This window comes from Salvia hispanica, chromosome 6, assembly GCF_029641045.1.
Source record: "Salvia hispanica isolate PSC_SH4W2 chromosome 6, Shi_PSC_v1, whole genome shotgun sequence".
In the NCBI taxonomy this organism is placed as follows: Eukaryota; Viridiplantae; Streptophyta; class Magnoliopsida; order Lamiales; family Lamiaceae; genus Salvia; species Salvia hispanica.
In genome coordinates this window covers 39,179,418-39,200,608 of record NC_142697.1, presented here as the reverse complement: position 1 = coordinate 39,200,608, position 21,191 = coordinate 39,179,418, and the positions used below count along the sequence as shown (strand labels likewise).

At 32.4% G+C, this 21,191-nt stretch overlaps 2 protein-coding genes across 6 annotated transcripts; both read right to left on the bottom strand.

The window, feature by feature from the left end:
- Positions 1–700: 700 nt before the first annotated feature.
- Positions 701–11,182, bottom strand: LOC148923773 (uncharacterized). Of its 5 annotated transcripts, none has more exons than XR_016132849.1 (6): positions 10,784–11,182; positions 10,515–10,644; positions 7,791–8,216; positions 7,042–7,249; positions 1,564–5,746; positions 711–1,335 (listed from the first exon to the last, which is right to left on the bottom strand). XR_016132849.1 is itself a non-coding variant. In XM_089061291.1 (5 exons), the coding sequence occupies exons 1-4, from the start codon at positions 10,914–10,916 to the stop codon at positions 7,063–7,065; spliced, it is 876 nt and encodes a 291-aa protein (XP_088917417.1). In that variant the 5' UTR covers positions 10,917–11,182; the 3' UTR covers positions 701–5,746; positions 7,042–7,062. The 5 variants fall into 5 exon arrangements, 2 of the variants coding, with proteins under 2 accessions (XP_088917417.1, XP_088917418.1); XR_016132850.1 differs by having other exon boundaries at positions 822–1,725; positions 5,661–5,746; XR_016132851.1 differs by having other exon boundaries at positions 832–1,335; positions 5,661–5,746.
- A 3,952-nt stretch (positions 11,183–15,134) lies between these two features.
- Positions 15,135–20,836, bottom strand: LOC148923772 (transcription factor MYB106-like). Its single transcript, XM_089061840.1, has 3 exons — positions 20,684–20,836; positions 20,486–20,615; positions 15,135–15,770 (listed from the first exon to the last, which is right to left on the bottom strand). Exons 1-3 carry the CDS (start codon positions 20,814–20,816, stop codon positions 15,224–15,226), a joined length of 810 nt encoding a protein of 269 aa, XP_088917966.1. The 5' UTR covers positions 20,817–20,836; the 3' UTR covers positions 15,135–15,223.
- Between the last annotated feature and the right edge of the window lie 355 nt (positions 20,837–21,191).

The following is a 21,191-nucleotide window of genomic DNA, read 5'->3' as shown; positions in this document are numbered from 1 at the left end:
TGAAATATCAGCAACCCATAACAAAATGTCAACAGCTTGTATAAAGTGTCAACAACTTGGAAAACAAATATTATGTCAACAACTTAAAATTGACATAATTATATTAGTTGTTGACATGGCTAGTACATGTAGTTGACATGACTTACAATTGTTGTCAACATGTTTTCTATGTATTGTTCACATGGCTTATACGTGTAGTTGACATGGCTTGAAACATAGTTGACATGATTGGTATGTGCGGTTGACACGATATGTACCGTAGTTGACATAACTGGTATGTGCGGTTGACACGATGTGCACCATAGTTGACATAATTATATTAGTTGTTGACATGGCCAGTATATATAGTTGACACAATATGTACCGTAGTTGACATGACTGGTATGTGCGGTTGACACGATGTGCACCATAGTTGACATAATTATATTAGTTGTTGACATGGCCAGTATATATAGTTGACACGATATGTACCGTAGTTGACATGACTGGTATGTGCCGTTGACACGATGTGCATCATAGTTGACATAATTATATTAGTTGTTGACATGGCCAGTATATATCGTTGACACGATATGTACCGTAGTTGACATGACTGGTATGTGCCATTGACACGATGTGCACCATAATTGACATAATTATATTAGTTGTTGACATGACCAGTATATATAGTTGACATGATTTTTAATTGTTGACATGTGCACCTTAAAAACATGATGGAGCACGAAAGCAAGACAGAGTCCAAGTTGTACTAAAAAGTCAACTACTTATAACCAAATGTCAACACCTTGTATAAAGGTGTACAACTCAGAAAACAAAACTTAAAATTAAAAAAACAGAATCATAAAATAGATGTCAACAGAGAGTAAAATCAGATATCAACAACTAACAAGAAAATGTCAATAATTTGTAGTCTATGTCAACAACTAAAAAACAATCATGTGCCCTTTCTGCCACAGCTTCTAGCATTATGATCAGTAATTTTATGACACTTTCCACAATGCCTATGAGGTTTATTTGCTTTTTCAATTGCTTTCTCTATGCTTGACTTAATCCTGCTTTTCTTGTCACTTGCACCTCCTTTTGTACTAACCACATCTGGAGCATGTGCAGTTATTTCTTCAGATACAACAATACCATATATGTTCATGATTGAATCATTTTTATCAATAGACGACGATCCAGCACAGTCATCTTTAAAGATTTGAGGACCAATACCCGCAAGCAAATTATCCAAAGCAATCAAATGATCTTTATTCCTAAAAGCACGCTGATATAGACCAAAGTAACGACCATGACACCTGTTAGCAATCTGTAGTTTGTCATCTTTGTTAGAACCTGCACACATATAAAATGTCAACAGCCTATATAAGATGTCAACAGCCTATATAAGATATGTCAATAGCCTATCATCACTCGTGAGACCATGAACTGCCTTTAGTAATTCACTTTTAAGCCAACGGTTACCAACATATTTCTCTGGAATATTGTTGACATCTTTGTTTCTAAGGATGAAGAAGAGGTGGCTGCATAGATAACCACACCATAAAAATAGTTTACACTCACATTCATATGACTCAGTCTCTATCTCATGTGTAAATGTAAAGGTTTTCTTTCTAGCATCAGAAACTTTGAAGACCTCGATATTCTCCAATGTGGACATGCTAATCATCCGACAACTCTTATCAGCCTCAGCAATAAATTCTTGTACCACTCTAAACATCCTATCTGTATATACAGATGTCAATTGCTTCTCAAATGCTAAATCAGTGACATATTTTGGAGTGATTATAGAATCATAATAGTCAAGCCTTTCAGTTTGATTCCTTTGAGCATCAATGGCATTATTATACTGAAGAGTGAAGTAATAATGTCAACAGAGCATAATCATCAACATAACACAACAAAATAATGTTAATGAAACAGAATGACCACAAAGAGCATAACAACAACACATAATATTTACAAACAAACATAAATCATGTCAACAGATTTCAAAAAAATCATGTTAATGAAAATCAAACCAAACTGCCTCCACCATTCGTAAATCATATCATCAGATTTTCAAGTCACGTCAACGCAAATCAAGAGACTTACGTAAATTACCCCTATAGTTATCTCTAAATAGGTGGCTGCACTCTTGTAAAATTCTTAGACAATTGTTATAAGTTATGTAAGCCAATATATCAGAACATGCTTCAAATTACCAAGATCAAAATGTCCAGTTTAATTAGAATACACCAATTCAAACAGACGATGTCAATAGAATAATTAACAAGTACATATAAATCATATCAACAGAGCATAAATCACAAACATAACACAACAAAATAATGTTAATGAAACAGAAAGTCCACAAAGAGCATAACAACAACACAGAATATTTACCAAGTAACATAAATCATGTGAACAGCTTTTCAAATCATGTGAACAGAGCATAAATCACCAACATAACACAAAAAATTCATGTTAATGAAACAGAATGTCCACAAAGAGCATAACAACAACACAGAATATTTACCAAGTAACATAAATCATGTCAACAGATTTTCAAGTCATGTCAACAGAGCATAAATCACCAACATAACACAAAAAAATCATGTTAATGAAAATCAAACCAAACTGCCTCCACCATTCGTAAATCATGTCATCAGATTTTCAAGTCACGTCAACGCAAATCAAGAGACTTACGTAAATTACCCCTATAGTTATCTCTAAATAGGAGGCTGCACTCTTATAAAATTCTTAGACAATTGTTATAAGTTATGCAAGCCAATATATCAGAACATGCTTCAAATTACCAAGATCAAAATGTCCAGTTTAATTAGAATACACCAATTCAAACAGACGATGTCAACAGAATAATTAACAAGTACATATAAATCATGTCAACAGAGCATAAATCACAAACATAACACAACAAAATAATGTTAATGAAACACAATGTCCACAAAGAGCATAACAACAACACAGAATATTTACCAAGTAACATAAATCATGTCAACAGATTTTCAAATCATGTGAACAGAGCATAAATCACCAACATAACACAAAAAATTCATGTTAATGAAACAGAATGTCCACAAAGAGCATAACAACAATACAGAATATTTACCAAGTAACATAAATCATGTCAACAGATTTTCAAGTCATGTCAACAGAGCATAAATCACCAACATAACACAAAAAAATCATGTTAATGAAAATCAAACCAAACTGCCTCCACCATTCGTAAATCATGTCATCAGATTTTCAAGTCACGTCAACGCAAATCAAGAGACTTACGTAAATTACCCCTATAGTTATCTCTAAATAGGTGGCTGCACTCTTGTAAAATTCTTAGATAATTGTTATAAGTTATGCAAGCCAATATATCAGAACATGCTTCAAATTACCAAGATCAAAATGTCCAGTTTAATTAGAATACACCAATTCAAACAGACGATGTCAACAGAATAATTAACAAGTACATATAAATCATGTCAACAGAGCATAAATCACAAACATAACACAACAAAATAATGTTAATGAAACACAATGTCCACAAAGAGCATAACAACAACACAGAATATTTACCAAGTAACATAAATCATGTCAACAGATTTTCAAATCATGTGAACAGAGCATAAATCACCAACATAACACAAAAAATTCATGTTAATGAAACAGAATGTCCACAAAGAGCATAACAACAATACAGAATATTTACCAAGTAACATAAATCATGTCAACAGATTTTCAAGTCATGTCAACAGAGCATAAATCACCAACATAACACAAAAAAATCATGTTAATGAAAATCAAACCAAACTGCCTCCACCATTCGTAAATCATGTCATCAGATTTTCAAGTCACGTCAACGCAAATCAAGAGACTTACGTAAATTACCCCTATAGTTATCTCTAAATAGGTGGCTGCACTCTTGTAAAATTCTTAGACAATTGTTATAAGTTATGCAAGCCAATATATCAGAACATGCTTCAAATTACCAAGATCAAAATGTCCAGTTTAATTAGAATACACCAATTCAAACAGACGATGTCAACAGAATAATTAACAAGTACATATAAATCATGTCAACAGAGCATAAATCACAAACATAACACAACAAAATAATGTTAATGAAACACAATGTCCACAAAGAGCATAACAACAACACAGAATATTTACCAAGTAACATAAATCATGTCAACAGATTTTCAAATCATGTGAACAGAGCATAAATCACCAACATAACACAAAAAATTCATGTTAATGAAACAGAATGTCCACAAAGAGCATAACAACAACACAGAATATTTACCAAGTAACATAAATCATGTCAACAGATTTTCAAGTCATGTCAACAGAGCATAAATCACCGACATAACACAAAAAATCATGTTAATGAAAATCAAACCAAACTGCCTCCACCATTCGTAAATCATGTCATCAAATTTTCAAGTCACGTCAACGCAAATCAAGAGACTTACGTAAATTACCCCTATAGTTATCTCTAAATAGGTGGTTGCACTCTTGTAGAATTCTTAGACAATTGTTATAAGTTATGTAAGTCAATATATCAGAACATGCTTCAAATTACCAAGATCAAAATGTCCAGTTTAATTAGAATACACCAATTCAAACAGACGATGTCAACAGAATAATTAACAAGTACATATAAATCATGTCAACAGAGCATAAATTACAAACAAAATAATGTTAATGAAACAGAATGTCCATAAAGAGCATAACAACAACACAGAATATTTACCAAGTAACATAAATCATGTCAACAGATTTTCAAATCATGTGAACAGAGCATAAATCACCAACATAACACAAAAAATTCTTGTTAATGAAACAGAATGTCCACAAAGAGCATAACAACAACACAGAATATTTACCAAGTAACATAAATCATGTCAACAGATTTTCAAGTCATGTCAACAGAGCATAAATCAACAACATAACACAACAAAATAATGTTAATGAAACAGAATGTCAACAAAGAGCTCATAACCCATACATCTCCCTTGAATGCTCATAACTGATTAAGAAAAAGGGTTTAACAGTGTGCACCTAAAATATCCATACATTCCAAACTCAACCATGTTTCTCAACCTTCTCATGCTTTATGGTCTTTTGCTTAGCCAATAACTAACCAATTTTTTATGTCAAGTTAGGGACTCTCATCATGGTTATATCATATGGACTTTTACATTCAAGAAAATCCAACCAAAGATTGATCCACTTAGACTAACGTTTATTTCCTCGGTCAAGAATTAATGAGCTGATTTCTCAAGTAGCTTCAATTGAAGCAGAAAATTACCCCTATAGTTATCTCCAAAGAGATGGCTGCACTCTTGTAAAATTCTTAGACAATTGTTATAAGTTATGTAAGCCAAAGTATCAGAACATGCTTCAAATTACCAGGATCAAAATGTCCAGTTCAATTAGAATACACCAATTCAAACACACAATGAATATTTAACATAAATCATGTCAACAAAGCATAAATCAACAACATAACACAACAAAATAATGTTAATAAAACAGAAAATCAACAAAGAGCATAGCAACAACACAGAATATTTATCAAGCAACATAAGTCATGTCAACAGAGAATAAATCATCAACAAAACACAAAAAAAATCATGTTAATGAAAATCAAACCAAACTACCTCCACCATTCGTCGACGTAGACTCGGAATAAGATGAAGAATCCATCAAATAACACTTAGCTGTTGATTACGAACTGAAATCGAACCTAAAGATGAGGAAAAAAAAAACTAATTAGGAACAAATTTTGACTGGAGATACACAAATAAAACATAAAAAAAGAATCAAAGTCAGTAAAATCGACCGAAAAACGTCAAAATCAACAAAGAAATCCGTCGAACAGGTCGTGTGTTTTTCGAAAATTGAATCGCAAATCAGGTATCATTGAAATCGTTGAAACCGGCTGAGTCTAATTTTACAAATCAATTGAATCATAAATCGTTAAAATAGATTGAATAAGAGATATGATTCAAACGTTAAATCTCACCAGAATCGCCGACGAGAGATGAAATCTGATGAAGAACCCTAAATTAAAACGCGAAAAGACAATTTTACCCTTTCATATTAAATTAATCTAATAATATTTATTGTGTGGCAAAATCTGGACCACTCATTTAATAAAAATGAGTGACTGATATTGCATCTCATTTCTCAATTAGCCTAAATAATCTCAATTGATCATGATCCTATATATATATATATATATATATATATATATATATATATATATATAAATGAGACTCATATTCCACTAACTTATTTAAGTCATTTTTATTTACAATTTTTAAAACTCATGCCATAACTAAATAGAACTTCTATTCTGGGACGGAGTGAGTACTAACCCATTACATAAAGTTAATATTTAGACAAAGAATCTAAGGTACTCAAGTTGAGATGCCATAAAATATGTTATTTTTTCTTTTACTATTATTGAATAAATGCAATTTTGAAATATTGGTGATGTAAAATATTAGAGCTTGAAGGAGTTTCAAACACTATCCAAACTTTAAAAGTTTTTAATGTCCTTTATACATGAAAATTATAAACCATTCGTCCTACCTTGACAAAATATTTCAAAGGATATAAACACGTTATCTACCACAATTTTAGAAATACTTAATTTGTTTCGTACAATATTTTTTTTAAAACTCTAGATCAAACAATGATTTTCCTAAATTTCAGTAAGTGTGAACTTATTATAGCCAAACGAGAAATTAAATATTTTGAAGAAAATGTGGGAGAAAAGCGAGAGTATAGACCAAAGCAATTTTAATTTAATTGGATTTAATCTTTTGTATCAAGCAATTAGTAGTAACTTTTAAGTCTGCCGAGCTATTTATAATTTTATACAGTTATTCCAATTTACTATAACTATGTCACAGGACTATTGAACCATAAAATGCCAAAAGCCAATCTCAGCCTGACAAAAAACTTAATAATCTTAATTTATATTTATACATACAATACTTAGAATAAAGAAAATGAGAGCATGTTAACTAATACCTTGAGAGATGGGTTGGGCTGCTAAAAAATTGAATAGTATGGGCTTTCAATAAAAAATGATAGTACACAATACGTGTAGCCCAAATGCCCATGAAGAGATTTTGGAAGAAGACACAACAGAGAAACCGCTGTTGCTGGGTAATCCGGTGCCGACGGTGGGGTCGGATGATCCAATCCGGTGCCATTGTTGTCGCTCCTTCCTCTCGGTCTGTCAGAGAAGAAAACATAGATAAAATATGAGGGGAAAAGAGAAAAAGTAAGAGAGAAAATGCAAAAAAAGTGTATAATGTTTGAGAGAGAGTTTATATTTTTAAAATAGACTGTTGTGATTAACACTCCAAAATGGTAAAATGAACTATATTTTGTGGACAGATGGGTTATTATAATTAAAAGTTTTACTTCCTATAAATATGAGTCATATGACTAATTTTCATTATTATGGTTGAATTTTTAGGATTATAGGATTAGGGTTGAATTTTTATAATCCGATAAAATCACAGTCCGATTAATGCATATTGGTTGGCCCAAAGCTCATTGACATTGCTAACTATATTCATCATCTCTCTGCATTCTCCATCGATCCTCTCACATCCAAGAGACCAAGACCAATATGCAGACTTGATCATTTTCATAGCCACACATTTCTAGTTTCTGATTCTATGCTCAAATCAAACGAGCCCAACGAATTGAGATCGCCTCCAACATCGCTGTGATCGAAACAAGAAACGATGGGTGACAAACAACCATACATGTCTATATCCGAGCCCCAGCCACCATCCCTCTCCTCACTCGTAGTCCTATTGCCCATGTTCATCAATCTATTCTGACACGGGGCCGCCTCGTCATCATCCTCTTGTAAGAAGTGGTTGAGCTGCATTAATATGTCATCGTCTATTTCAGTGAATGGCTCCAACAACTCCATCCCTTCTGTTGCATCGTTTATTAATGCATTTGTACCACTGCTTGACACTGCAGTGGCGTTCGAGCTCGGGGCCTGCTCGGCTGCGTTCTTGTTGCGACCTTTGTTCTTAGCTTTCTTGATCATGTCTTCCGGAGGCAGGCTGGCTTCACTAATGAACCTATATCTGTATATTGTCCTACTCAAATGAGAGTTCCAGTAGTTCTTGATTTCGTTGTCTGTTCTTCCTGGTAGATGGCTCGCAATTACTGACCACCTACATACAACGCCCAATAATAAATGTCAACGTGTCACTTTCTAGTTCATAAATCATGCTGATAAATGAAACAAACGAATATTCAGCATTTGTTTATTATACTCCCTCCGTTCCAAAAAAGTTGAGTCGTATTCCTTTTTAGTTCGTCCCAATAAAATTGAGTCATTTCATTTTTTAACAAAAGACAAAACATCTAATCACTCTTTTTTTATTCCATCATTTATTTTACTCTTTCTTATTTTTCCTACTTTTTTCATCTCTCCTATTCATTTAATATAAATTTTTACCCTTCGTGCCCAAAAGTTTTGTCTCAATTTTTATGGGACGGAGAGAGTATAAAAGAGAACTGGAACCATTATATAAATCATTATCATGGTACAAGAGTGGGTCCTCAATTTTTTACTTTTTTTTTAAAACTTTGACTTCCTACTTTCGTTGAAATAAAAACAAGTATGCACTAGAGGATGAACTTCCAATAATTGTGTTACTTTGGAGTCATGTACATTAGTGGCCGGGCATGAATTAAGTACTAAAAATCACATTATCTAGTTTGATTTTAGAAAGTCCCTGGTTACTATTAGGCTATATTTGGTATATGGAATTGAAGGTGTGGAATTGGAATTGGAACCTCCAACTCCAAATCTAATGTTTGGTATTATAAAAAATTTTGAATTTACTATTGAATTACAATTTCAAATCCTCCAATTCCACTTTAAATTCCATATCAAAAGGAGTGGAATTCCAAAAATTTATTAAATTATACACACAATGCATACATTCTTACACACACTACACATATATTCTCACACACTGCACACACATTCACACACACACACTGCACACGCAAACACACACACACACTGCACAAAGACAACACACGTAAACACACACATTCACACACACACAGCACAAAGACAACACACACACTGCACACATATTCACGCACACACACACATCAGCAGAAACACATTCACACACACAGCAGAAACACAACACACACTCACACATACACACACACATCCTCAAACACAGTACACACACATCCTCACACACACGCACACAGCACAACACAACACACACACACTCTAACATACACAGTACGCAACACACACACTAACACACAGTACGCAACACACACACATTCAAATTTTTAAATTAAATTCTATATTATTTATTTCATTTTACCAAATAAAGGATTGGAATTGAATTCAATTCGTTTCAATTCAATTCCATAGAATTCCAATTCCAATTCAATTCCAATTTCATATACCAAACGGACCCTTAAAAACTTTGAGTTTTTCACTTGGACAATATCCTAAAGGATTCAATAAATATCTTTCCCTTCATTAAAAAAAATTAGCATGTAGATTTGGAACTTCAATTATATCACTTTATCTGTACTACTCTTTTGTCCCCAACAATAGATTTGGAAATAGATATGAGTTTTAATAAAATTTAGTAGAAGGGCCTCGCTTTACAAGTAGTGATAGCTGGACTATATATGAACGTAACAAAATACCAAATGGTACTATCTCATCAATGAAAAAATGTCTTGTTTTTTCATATTTGGTCGTCCACCACCAAATCTATATTTTTTAAAAATGCAAAATATGAAATTAATGAAGTTTAATGTATACTTTATATATATTCTGACATAATAAATACTATGAAATACTTACTCCATATTAATTGCACATATATGCATTTGACATTTATTTAGAGGCACCTACCTGCATTTTTTCAGCAGTTTTATTGGATGAATGTCGTCCGTACTGATGAAACATTTTTTTTGGGAGGTTGGTGTTTTTATTTACCGGTATGATTTTCTTGGACTATATGGTTGGTAAAAATGAATATTTGGGTATATCCGACTTCATTGTTTACAAAAATAGACTACGACAAAAATGTAGGTAAAGGAAGATGCTTTAAATTTTCCCCATCTTTTATCTAGTAGTGTTTAGAATTGGTTGGAATAAAATGTAACTTCAACTTGTAAGCCTTCGCCAACCCAAGAGGTTGAGCTTTAAGAAAGTTCCTTTTTTGCATACGTTGGCATTGAGTACATTTTACCCATCCATCTAGCCTTTCCCTATTGTATGTACTAATGCATGCGTTATGAGATGCAATCAGTGATTGACGCAGAACTATTTGTTAGTAAGAGTTCACAATTATTTTTATAATTTTCTAAGCATCAGTTCAGTGATTCAAAGGAAAAAACAATTTGTAGGAACTTAAACATTGCTTCGTACAGAGATCGACGGTAAGAAATGAAGAGAGACATGAATTAATATGGTTTACCTATTCCCCAAAGACTTGTGCAGCTTGACAATGGTCTCCTCTTCTTGTTGAGTGAATTTCCCTCTCTTCACATCTGCCCTCAAGTAGTTAATCCACCTAAGTCTGCAACTCTTCCCACATCTCAACAAACCTTAATTATTTCACATCACACAACAAACAAACAAACAAACATTAATACATCTAATCCTGTTGTTACTTAACCAAGAAACTGTCTAAATCAACAAATCCAATAATATTCCAAAGAGAAAGAGAACAAGAAAGAGAGAGACCTGCATTCTTGGGTAGTGATCTCCAAGAGCCTTCTCCATTGGCCTTGATGTACTTAACCAATTTGTCATCTTCTTCAGCACTCCATTTCCCTCTATTCAACCCGATTTTTTCGCAACAGGGAGTTCTCCCCATTTCTCTCGTTCTCGTCCTTGTCCGTGTCCTTGTCCACCTCTGCTGTAGCAGCACTGTCACTGCCAATTTATAATGGAGTATGTGAACTCCAGTGTCCAGTCCAAACTATCATATGAGTAGTATACTAGTATGTATGTATTATTTTAGAATACATGTATCATTACGTGGGTATATATCAGGATTTTTGTTGTTGATAGTTTTTATGACTATAAGTCTATAACAATAACAATAATACATGTGATGCTGTGTATCGAATCATGTATATATAGCTATGTGTTGCATATCGTCTTGTTTATTCTATTGGGGATACACAAAATGTGTATATTAATTTGACACAACAATATATTCTCATAGTCATTGGCATAGCCCTAGTTAAAGAGGAGGAGGCTAGCTAGATTCCACCAATCATATTTTTTACTCCCTCCGTTTCACTATAGTTGAGACGGAACTTTTGGGCACAGAGTCTAAGAAATGGATGTTTGGTGTGTTAAATAAATAGATAAAAAAGTAAGAGAGAGGTAAAGGTAGAGAGAATAAAGTATAAAGTGAATAAAGTAAAGAGAATAAAGTAAGAGAGATAAAGTAAGAAAGGAAAAAAAATTACTACCATATATGGAAATGACTCAACTATGAAGAAACTTCTCGAAATGAAAAAATGACTCAACTATAGTGAAACGGAGGGAGTACTTATTAAGTCGTATATAACTTATGCAAATTGTTTTGCAAAATGCCTCTATGCTCGATGATAGGAAAATTGGATTTTCGAAATCTAAAGCAGAAACTAAGAATATTTTTTTACATGCCTCATACGTAACATATTCAAATGTAACGTAGTACTTACTATATTATGTTGTACTGGTACAACAACAATATCCTAAATTAGAAAAAATTGAATAGGTATAAATCTACAACCGTGACATTGTTTTATTCCCTTTTTAAAAACATATTATCGATAATATTTTCACATTTACTCCACTAATGATAGTGACTTCATACTCCCAAATTTTTAGTCACATGAGCCAAAATTTTAATGGTCGAACCTAAACTGTAGCTAAAATTTGTTGAATATTTTTAGTATTAACTATTAGAGGCACTAAAACAGTTCAGACATGAGCAATAGAAAATGGTACGTGAGAAAAGGATGGATAATGTGTGAATGATTAGAGAATCAATTTCACTGGAATTGTCAAGCAAGCGAAATCCCAAAAGTATTAATGTTTGTGATTTCTATAACCAAGTTTTAAGTTTGTGGAAAAATTGAAAATTCAAAATTCGGCCAAAGTTGATGATTTAGCGACCAATTGTCAATAATATAACATAAACTAAACCATTATAACATAAATCAAGCCGGTCTATGAACTGCTATATCACACATATTAAATAAACATGGTCCAAGACCTATTGGTCACAAAAACACTTGCAGACGAAAGTGTTTGGTCAATCAGAAAATAAATAACCTCTAAATTCTTTCCAACTGTTAATGGTCCCATTTTCATATTAAGTGTAGTAAATAAAATTTAGGTGACGCACTTATAATTATTTATTGATGAATAATGGAATTAAAAAAATTGCATAATCGAAAACAAATCCTAATATTTCATCAAGGGGATCAACTATTTTTTCAGTTAAGATTAATTCTGTTGATTATGGCCTGGTTCCTATCATAAAATTAATAGAGTTGCCAAACGCAACAACCGATGTTTGGACGCCAGTGTTTGATAGTTCAAGTATTTATAAGGACAACTCCAATGTAGAAACTGTAATAAGCTAAGGAAGATCCATATTTTCAACTTTCCTCATAAAATGGGGCAAACAAAACAAGAAAGAGAGAGTGGTACATAGTCTACCACCATTAAAATTCAAGGGGGGTCGAAACTATAATATACTACTGTAGCATGGGATCCTATTTTGTCGGTCATTTACAACCAAAACTACTGTCTTCCATGTTAATGTTGATGTTTCGAATATTCTTGCATTTAAGATTAAAACAAAAATGATCGACGTCAGGAATTTACTATCAGAATTAAGGATGAGGTCAAATCAAAACAACATCAATATTACTTCCTCCGTCCCAATTTAAGAGTCTTGTTTTGTCATTTTCGTTCGTCCTAATTTAAGAGTCTCATTTAGAATTTACCATATTTGGACATAAAATTTAATCTCATTATTGATAAAATTTACACTCAAATACCATTACTTTCATAAAAATAAAACAAAACAAAATCCTAAATATACAAAAAGTCAAAAGGGTCCCACTTTTCACAATCTCACTTCAATTATTATACACTCCAACAACCACTCCCCATTTCAATTATCACACACTCTAACAATTTCTTAAAACTCGTACCTAGCTAAATTACACTTCTAAACTGAGACTGATACTGAGAGAGTACATTAACAAATACTATAAACTAACAAATGATTAAAATTAACAACAAATGATTAAATATCAATACCACCCAATAATATTAGACCGACATAGATATCGATTATGTAGACAGATCCAAAAGCATCCACATACCAAACAATAAAATATAGTCCTAAATTTTGTGAATTCTGAATCTTCAAAAGAAACAATAAAAGTTTGTGAATTCTTAATCTTCAAAAGAAACAATAGAAAACGTTGATTAAGATTTTTTTTTTAATTTTCATGGAGCAAATTAGCACACGTAATAATAAGTCACGATATGACACATGACCTAGACACCTAGTTATATGAGACCGTATAAGGTTGAAATTAATTATTTGAGGTCGAATATTAAAAGATGGCAGTACTGATAGCCAACTGTAAATTGAAATATCATATGCTTTTAAAGCTTAATAAAATAGCCCATTCAATCCGTTTGAAATTACACTCTAAAACCTGATGGATTGGAACTTGGAACTAATTATAAGTACAACTATGTTTAAACAAATTTTCAATATATATGTTTAATTTTTATTTTATTTATTTGAATATAACCTTAAATGAAATATTTATACTTTATATTAGTAGTATATTATAAGAAAAATATTATCTAGAGATTTTGTTGTGCATCAGTTTTATTATCTTAGATTGAGTATAAATCTCAATTATGCTTGTAACTTTGTATCGGAACTGCCGCATGGGACTTTAAAGTTATACAAAAACTTATTAACATTTGAAAGGAGGAGTTATGTGCATTAACTTTATAATAATGATTGGGAATTATTTTTTTTTATGCATGAAACGTACTGGAATAAAGCAGGAAGCCTTAATTATTAGCATATTAAACTACGCATGAGATTTTAATATTGTACCAAAAGTTATTATATAAATCAAAATTAACGGACATTTATGTATATAAATTTCTAAAAAACTCCTCTTTTATATATGTATAGATAGATTGGTAAAGTAAGATAGAGGGGAAAATTTAGATAAAATATGAGAGGAAAAGAGAAAAAAGTAAGAAATAAAATGAGAAAAGTGGATAAAGTTTGTGAGAGTTTCTATTTTTGAAATGAGACTATTTTCTTGAACACTCCAAAATGGTAATGAGACTATATTTTGTGGACGGTGAGTATCTTAAAATTATCATAATTAAAAGTTTTACGTCCTATAAATATGAATAATTTTCAATTTTTCATTATTGTGTATTCCCCCGTTCCTAAAATTGTCACATTTTTATATTTCCGTGCATCCAATAAAATTTGTCACAATTCACTTTTTACCATTTTTGGTAATGGATCTCATATTCCACAAACTCATTCCAACTCATTAAGTATCATAGTAAGAGAAATGTTATGATGCGGTCCCTAAATGAGCGATTGGTGAGCGACATTACCACGTCACCAATTGAGTGTGTGTATTTTCTTTCTCTCTCTCTCATTTTTGACTGTCATTAGTTTATTCTCATTTTTCTTTTATCACACCCTCTCCTCTCTCCCTCTTCCTTTTAATTTTGCAACTGAGAATCTGAAATAATCTTGCTGAATCGGTATTATAATTTATGATCAATGTAATCACACATTATTCATCAAATTAGTAATGCTAGAATATAAACATCCATGCATATTCGGCAAAGAAGAGGTGATGGGTTTCAACTCCACTCCAGCCCGAACATTTTAAAAAATAAAATAATTATTAGTGTTGTGTGAGAGAGGTTAAATTCAAAGTTATTTAACCATTTTAAAAAAACTATTATTATAAGTGCATGAATTTAATCAGATATTTTTTATTAAATAAACATATTAAGTCAATTTGAATATATAATAAATAAGCGTTGCCACATTGCAATCACGCTTGATCAGTGAGGAATGGGAAGACCAATATACAGACTTGATCATTTTCATAGCCACACATTTCTAGTTTCTGTGCTCAATTCAAACGAGTCCAACAAATTGAGATCGCCTCCAACACCGCTGTGATCCCACTGCATCATATCGCCGTCATCGAAACAAGAAACGATGGGTGACAGACAACCATACGTGTCTGAATCCGAGCTCCAGCCACCATCCCTCTCCTCACTCGTAGTCCTATTGCCCGTGTTCATCAATTTATTCTGACATGGGGCCGCCTCGTCATCATCGTCTTGTAAGAAGTGGTTGAGGTGCATTAATATGTCATCATCGAATGGTTCCAACATCATCTCCATCCCTTGTGTTGCATTTGTAGCACTGCTTGACATTGTAGTGGCATTCGAGCTCGGGGGCTGCTCAGCTGCATTCTTGTTGCGACCTTTGCTCTTCTTGGCTATCTTGATCATGTCTTCGGGAGAGAGGCTGGCTTCACTAATGAACCTATATCTATATATCGTCCTTCTCAAATGAGAGTTCCAGTAGTTTTTTATCTCGTTGTCTGTTCTTCCTGATAAATGGCTTGCGATCACTGACCACCTAAAAAATATAGCATTGCATCTTCTAGTCCGTCCGTAAATTATGTTGGTAATTGAAACAAATAAATTATGAAAAAAGAAGCAAAAACTTAATTATAGTATTGTTAGTGGAGAATGAGGTTCATTTAGCATCTCCAAGGGAGAAAGGTAAATTGAGAAGGTATATTTCTCATTTACCTTATAAAAAAGGTAACTATACCTTCTTAAACATTAATGGACTCCAAGAGAAGAAAGTAAATTAAAAAGGCAAATAAAAATAACTAATTTTTTACCTTTTCTTTCAAGAAGAGGTAAAGATACCTTCTCAAAACGAAAGAAATTATAATACCTCTTCAAATACCTTTTTTATTGGAAGATGAATTTTATCAAAAATAGATAAATATGGTAATTATTTTTCTTTATCTCTCCATTTATCCTTTCCCTTGAAGATGTTCTTTAGAGAGAAAGAAGTTATCTAAAATAAAAGAGGACATTCTTTTGAAATATCTTAAAATATGAAAAATATCCTTATTTTTTTGAGAGGAGGGAGTACTAATAATCAACTAATAATCTAGATATCCTAAATAACTTATAAAATTTGAGTTTTTCAATAAAACATTGCCTATAGGCTTTTCAATATGTATAGACTAGACTTTATCATACTTCAACTAGATACTTTATTGGTACTCTTTTTTGGTCCCCAACAACAGATTTAATTGGATTGGGTACGATTTTAACAAAATTGATTAAAAGAGCCTCGTCTTAAAAGTAGTCATGATACCAAAAATTAATAAATGGAGTATATTATGAATAGAGAAAATATTGAATAATATACTAAAAAAGGTAAATGAGTTAATAGAGAATTGAAAGGAGTAATATATTGTGAGTTAATGTCTATAAATGACAAATGACTATATATGTCTGAACCTACCAAATAGTGTTTATTATAAAAATAACTAAATAAAAATACATCTCTACAACAAGAATGAAAAATGAAAAATGAAAAAAAAATCATATTTATGAATGTTAACATATATAAATATTTTCACATGATTTGGCTTTTTTTTGCTTTTTCTTTTAATTATGATATAAATCACGTGAATATGTGAAAATGCAAAAATTCACATTTCTGAACAGTAGTAAAATATATACTGTATACATTATACATATTCTCACATACGGAGTATGAAATACTAGTATGTTAATTGCACATGCTACGTACCTGCATATTTGAGCAATTTTATTGAGCGAATTTCGTGATCAGTAGGGCCACACTGTCCACGTGACATTGGGATTGGTGGTTGGTGTTTTTATTGTGGTTTGGGGGAACAATAATTGTACTAAGGTATTTTTTTAGATATGATTTCCTTGGAATTTATGACTGGTGTAGATGAATATTTAGGTATTCTCTGCTGACAAAAAATGTTAGTGTACAACTTAATAAAATAGACTACAACTAAAATGTAGGTATAGTTTTACGTAAAAGGAGGGTAGTGTTATAATTTTATTCCACCTTTTATCTCTTTCGTAGTACTACTATCAGGGGCGGAGGGAGGGTGGGGTCAGGGGGGCCCATGGCCCCCCCACCAATTCTAAAAAAATCTAGGGGTATTTTGATAATTTCGCATTAATTATAGTTTATAATATATATATTATTAAAGATAGGTTTCAGCAAAAATTATATGAATTGTTTCCTCTCAGCAAAATTTATATGAATTATTTCCTTTTAATATGGCTTTCTCCTTTTGCCGTTTAATAAGTGTAATATGAAATCTCCTTCTGTTATTCTATAAGTATGTAATCTGAAATCTGGTTATCTAGAACTAGGTATATTTCAAAACTTAAATATAATTCAATTAATTTTTCTACATATGTTATTTCTTTGTTTGGCAGCAATAATTATGTAAATTGAGGCCTAAATAATCACATTTAAAGCTCTAAATCGGTACACATAAAATTCAAAGGGGGAGAAAGAAGATAAGCTTATGTAATTCAATGGCTATGGCGGTTCTGTCGTTGGAATTCTTTAACCCCAATTCTTTATTTGATGTGTATGTGTTAATAGTTTTATACTATTTCTATTAATTATTGTTCATAACTGCAACTTTTTAGATTTGAGCGGATTGTATATTTTGGTTACTCTTTATTGTTTTAGTTGTGGAGTTTATAATATGAACTTGATCCTTTTTGTGTACAATTTATATTTTGCTATTCTTAGTATAGAAAATATCAATAACTTTTCTCTATATTATTATCTCTCTTACTTTACCATTTCTCCAGTTTAACTATTTATTATCATTTTTATAAAACGGGTGCAGAAACGGAAGTGTGACTCCTAATGGGGGACGGAGAGAGTATTTTTCAATGGTTTATTTTATTTATTAGTTAAGTTGTCATTGATCTTACATGTTGCTGCTATATCAGTAGAAAGAGCCTTTTAACAATGAAGATCATAAAGAATTCTTTACGTAATAGCATGGGAGACCAACTATTGAATGATTGCTTAGTTCCTTACATCGAAAAAGATGTGTTTGTTAAAGTTAATTACTAATGAAACTATTATGCAGCAATTTCAGAAGATGAAGAATTGAAGACAAATGTTATGATGTGCTTACATTTAACTTTTACATTTTGAACCTTATAATTTAATTTATGTATTTTTTTTTTGAAGTTTAATTTTGAACCCCCCATGATAATATTTCTGGCTCCGCCACTGACTACTATAGTATAATGAGTGAATTCTTTTGCCTTGGTGTCATTCAAAACAAATACTACTATAATATAATGAGTGAATTCTTTTGTCTTGGTGTCATTCAAAACAAATACTCTTTTCGTTCCATGATAAAAGTCTTGTTTGCCATTTCGATCTATCCCCACAATAAAAATCATATTTTACTTTTATCATAAATGGTAAATAGACCTCACTTTCCGCCAACTTATTTCACTTACATTTTATTAAGTATTAAACTAATATATACTATAAACGAGACTCATATTACACTAACTTATTCAACACACTTTTCTTTACATCTCTTAAAATTCGTGTGATAAACTCGTAGTTTTGCAAGTGTTTTGGATGTTTGAAAGTGTATATTCTAGTGTTTTGTAGCACACTACTTGAGTTTTAATCCATTATCCCCTATGTTAGTGTTTTGATGAGTTTGACAAGTTTTTGTAGTCACAGCAGGTGGAAACAGACGGAAACGGCTCGAAAACAGCCATGTCGGGCGTTTGACTAAAGAAGCCCGAGCGTTTTCACCATCAAACCGGGCGAACTGAACTCACTGGACCCGGGCGTTTTTCGCTGAAAAATCACCCGAGTCGGGCGTTTGACACGTTTTCGGGATCTCAAGCAAAACGCCCCGGCCGGGCTTTTTTTTACGCTGCAAGTCGGGCATTTTGCTTATGCCTTACAATTGCTGCATTTTTCACCCCGAATATAAATAAGACCTAGGGTTTGACTTCTAAATACATTCCACGCGCCCCAAAAGAGTTTTGCAAAGGTTTTGAGAGTAGATTGAAGAGACGGAGAGTCACAATCATCAACAAGATTGAAGACGGGGACGATTTGTCATTCAATCCACTCTTGGGAGTATTTTATAGTTTTCCTATGTCCAATTCATTTTCTATGGATACTTCTTGTGAATTTGTGTTGAATATGAGTAGCTAAATCTTTTGTAGAATTTTGGTGAAAACTACAATGAACGCTTTTGATTAAATCAAGGATTTTTTTATTACCTTTGCTATTCTGATTCCTTTGTTTCATTCTTGTGCCTTTTCAATTCAATTGCTTAGCTACCAATTGGATTTGTTGACCTAGTTTTGAGTAATCGAGAGATACCTAATTAGTATTGATAAAAGAATGAACAACACCCAGATAATTTGCATTCGAGAGAAGGAATTCTAGAGTGAGGGCTTGAGCCTTTTGTTTTAAGGAGTTAATTGTGAAGTATTAGAAGGAAATTTCAATATTAATGGTTAATCAACGGGTTGAATGCGCTCGAGAGAGGGCTTAGCCTAGTCTAGCGGCTTTCCTAGTAGTTGGATCCCCGTGCTCTCTTATTTGAAACTCATCTTTTGTTGCGTCCTTTAAGCTTGTTTATGTTTAATTGTTTTCCAAAATCAAACCAAACTTTCCGGATTGTGTAGATAGTAGTTAAATTCGGTTAGTAGTACTTAAGATTGCACAATTTGTCTCTGTGGGATACGATACTCTTACTTGTTTTATGCTATACTAGCCCCGTACACTTGCGGGTAATTCTCGTGTTTAAAAATAATTCAAGTCATCATGCTATAACTAAATAGGACCCCTATTGTGGGACGGAGGGAGTACTATTTTATAGGAGTAAAAAAATGTAATGTGCATACTACTTTATGGTGAACTCCATTGGCTTGGGGCCATTTGGCTATACCATTTGTAGGCCTTCAACAACCCAAGTGGTTGAGCTTTAAGAAAGTTCCATTTTTGCATACATTGGCATTGAGTACATTTTAGCCATCCATCTAGCCATTCACTATTGCAAGCGTGGCTAGTGCATGCGTTATGAGATGCAGTCACAGAAAATTTGTTAGTACCAGTTCAGTTATTTTTATAATTTTTTATGCATCAGTTTAGTAAGACAACTAAAAAACAATTGGTAGGGGCTTAAGCCAGTACTCCTTCCTTACGTGAACACAAAAAATCGCACGTTGATTGAGGGTAAGAAATGAAGAGAGACATGAATTAATATGGTTTACCTATTCCCCAATGACTTGTGCAGCTTGACAATGGTCTCCTCTTCTTGTTGAGTGAAGTTGCCTCTCTTCACATCTGCTCTCAAGTAGTTAATCCACCTCAGTCTGCAACTCTTCCCACATCTCAACAAACCTAACATACAAACAAACTATATAAGAGGCTGTCTACATTATATTAACAAATCCAACAAGAAAAAAGACCTGCTTTCTTGGGTAGTGATCTCCAAGAGCCTTCTCCATTGGCCTTGACGTACTTAACCAATTTTTCATCTTCTTCAGCACTCCATTTCCCTCTATTCAACCCGATTTTTTCACAACAAGGACTTCTCCCCATTTTCTCTCTAAACTGTCTCCTCCTTGTCTCCTCCTCGTACTCTGTCTTCCTCCACATATGTTATATTTATACTGGAGCGAGTGAACTCCAATGAGAGAGAGGGAACTTCAAACCGGTTAGGATTTTAAGAAATTGTTTTATATTATAAAAGAAAGTGACAGAAAAAATAATGGAATGTAAGTTTTAAAAAATTGTTATAAATATTTATAAAAAATAAATACAAATTTATAATCTATAAATATCTAATAAGGAAGGTTTTAAGAAAATAACATAAATGCCATTGTAATACTACTTAGTAGGAGTATAAGATTATAATTAAAATAATTGAATACATTTCACAAGGTAGTTGTTTCATTGAGATTTTTTTTTTTTTTT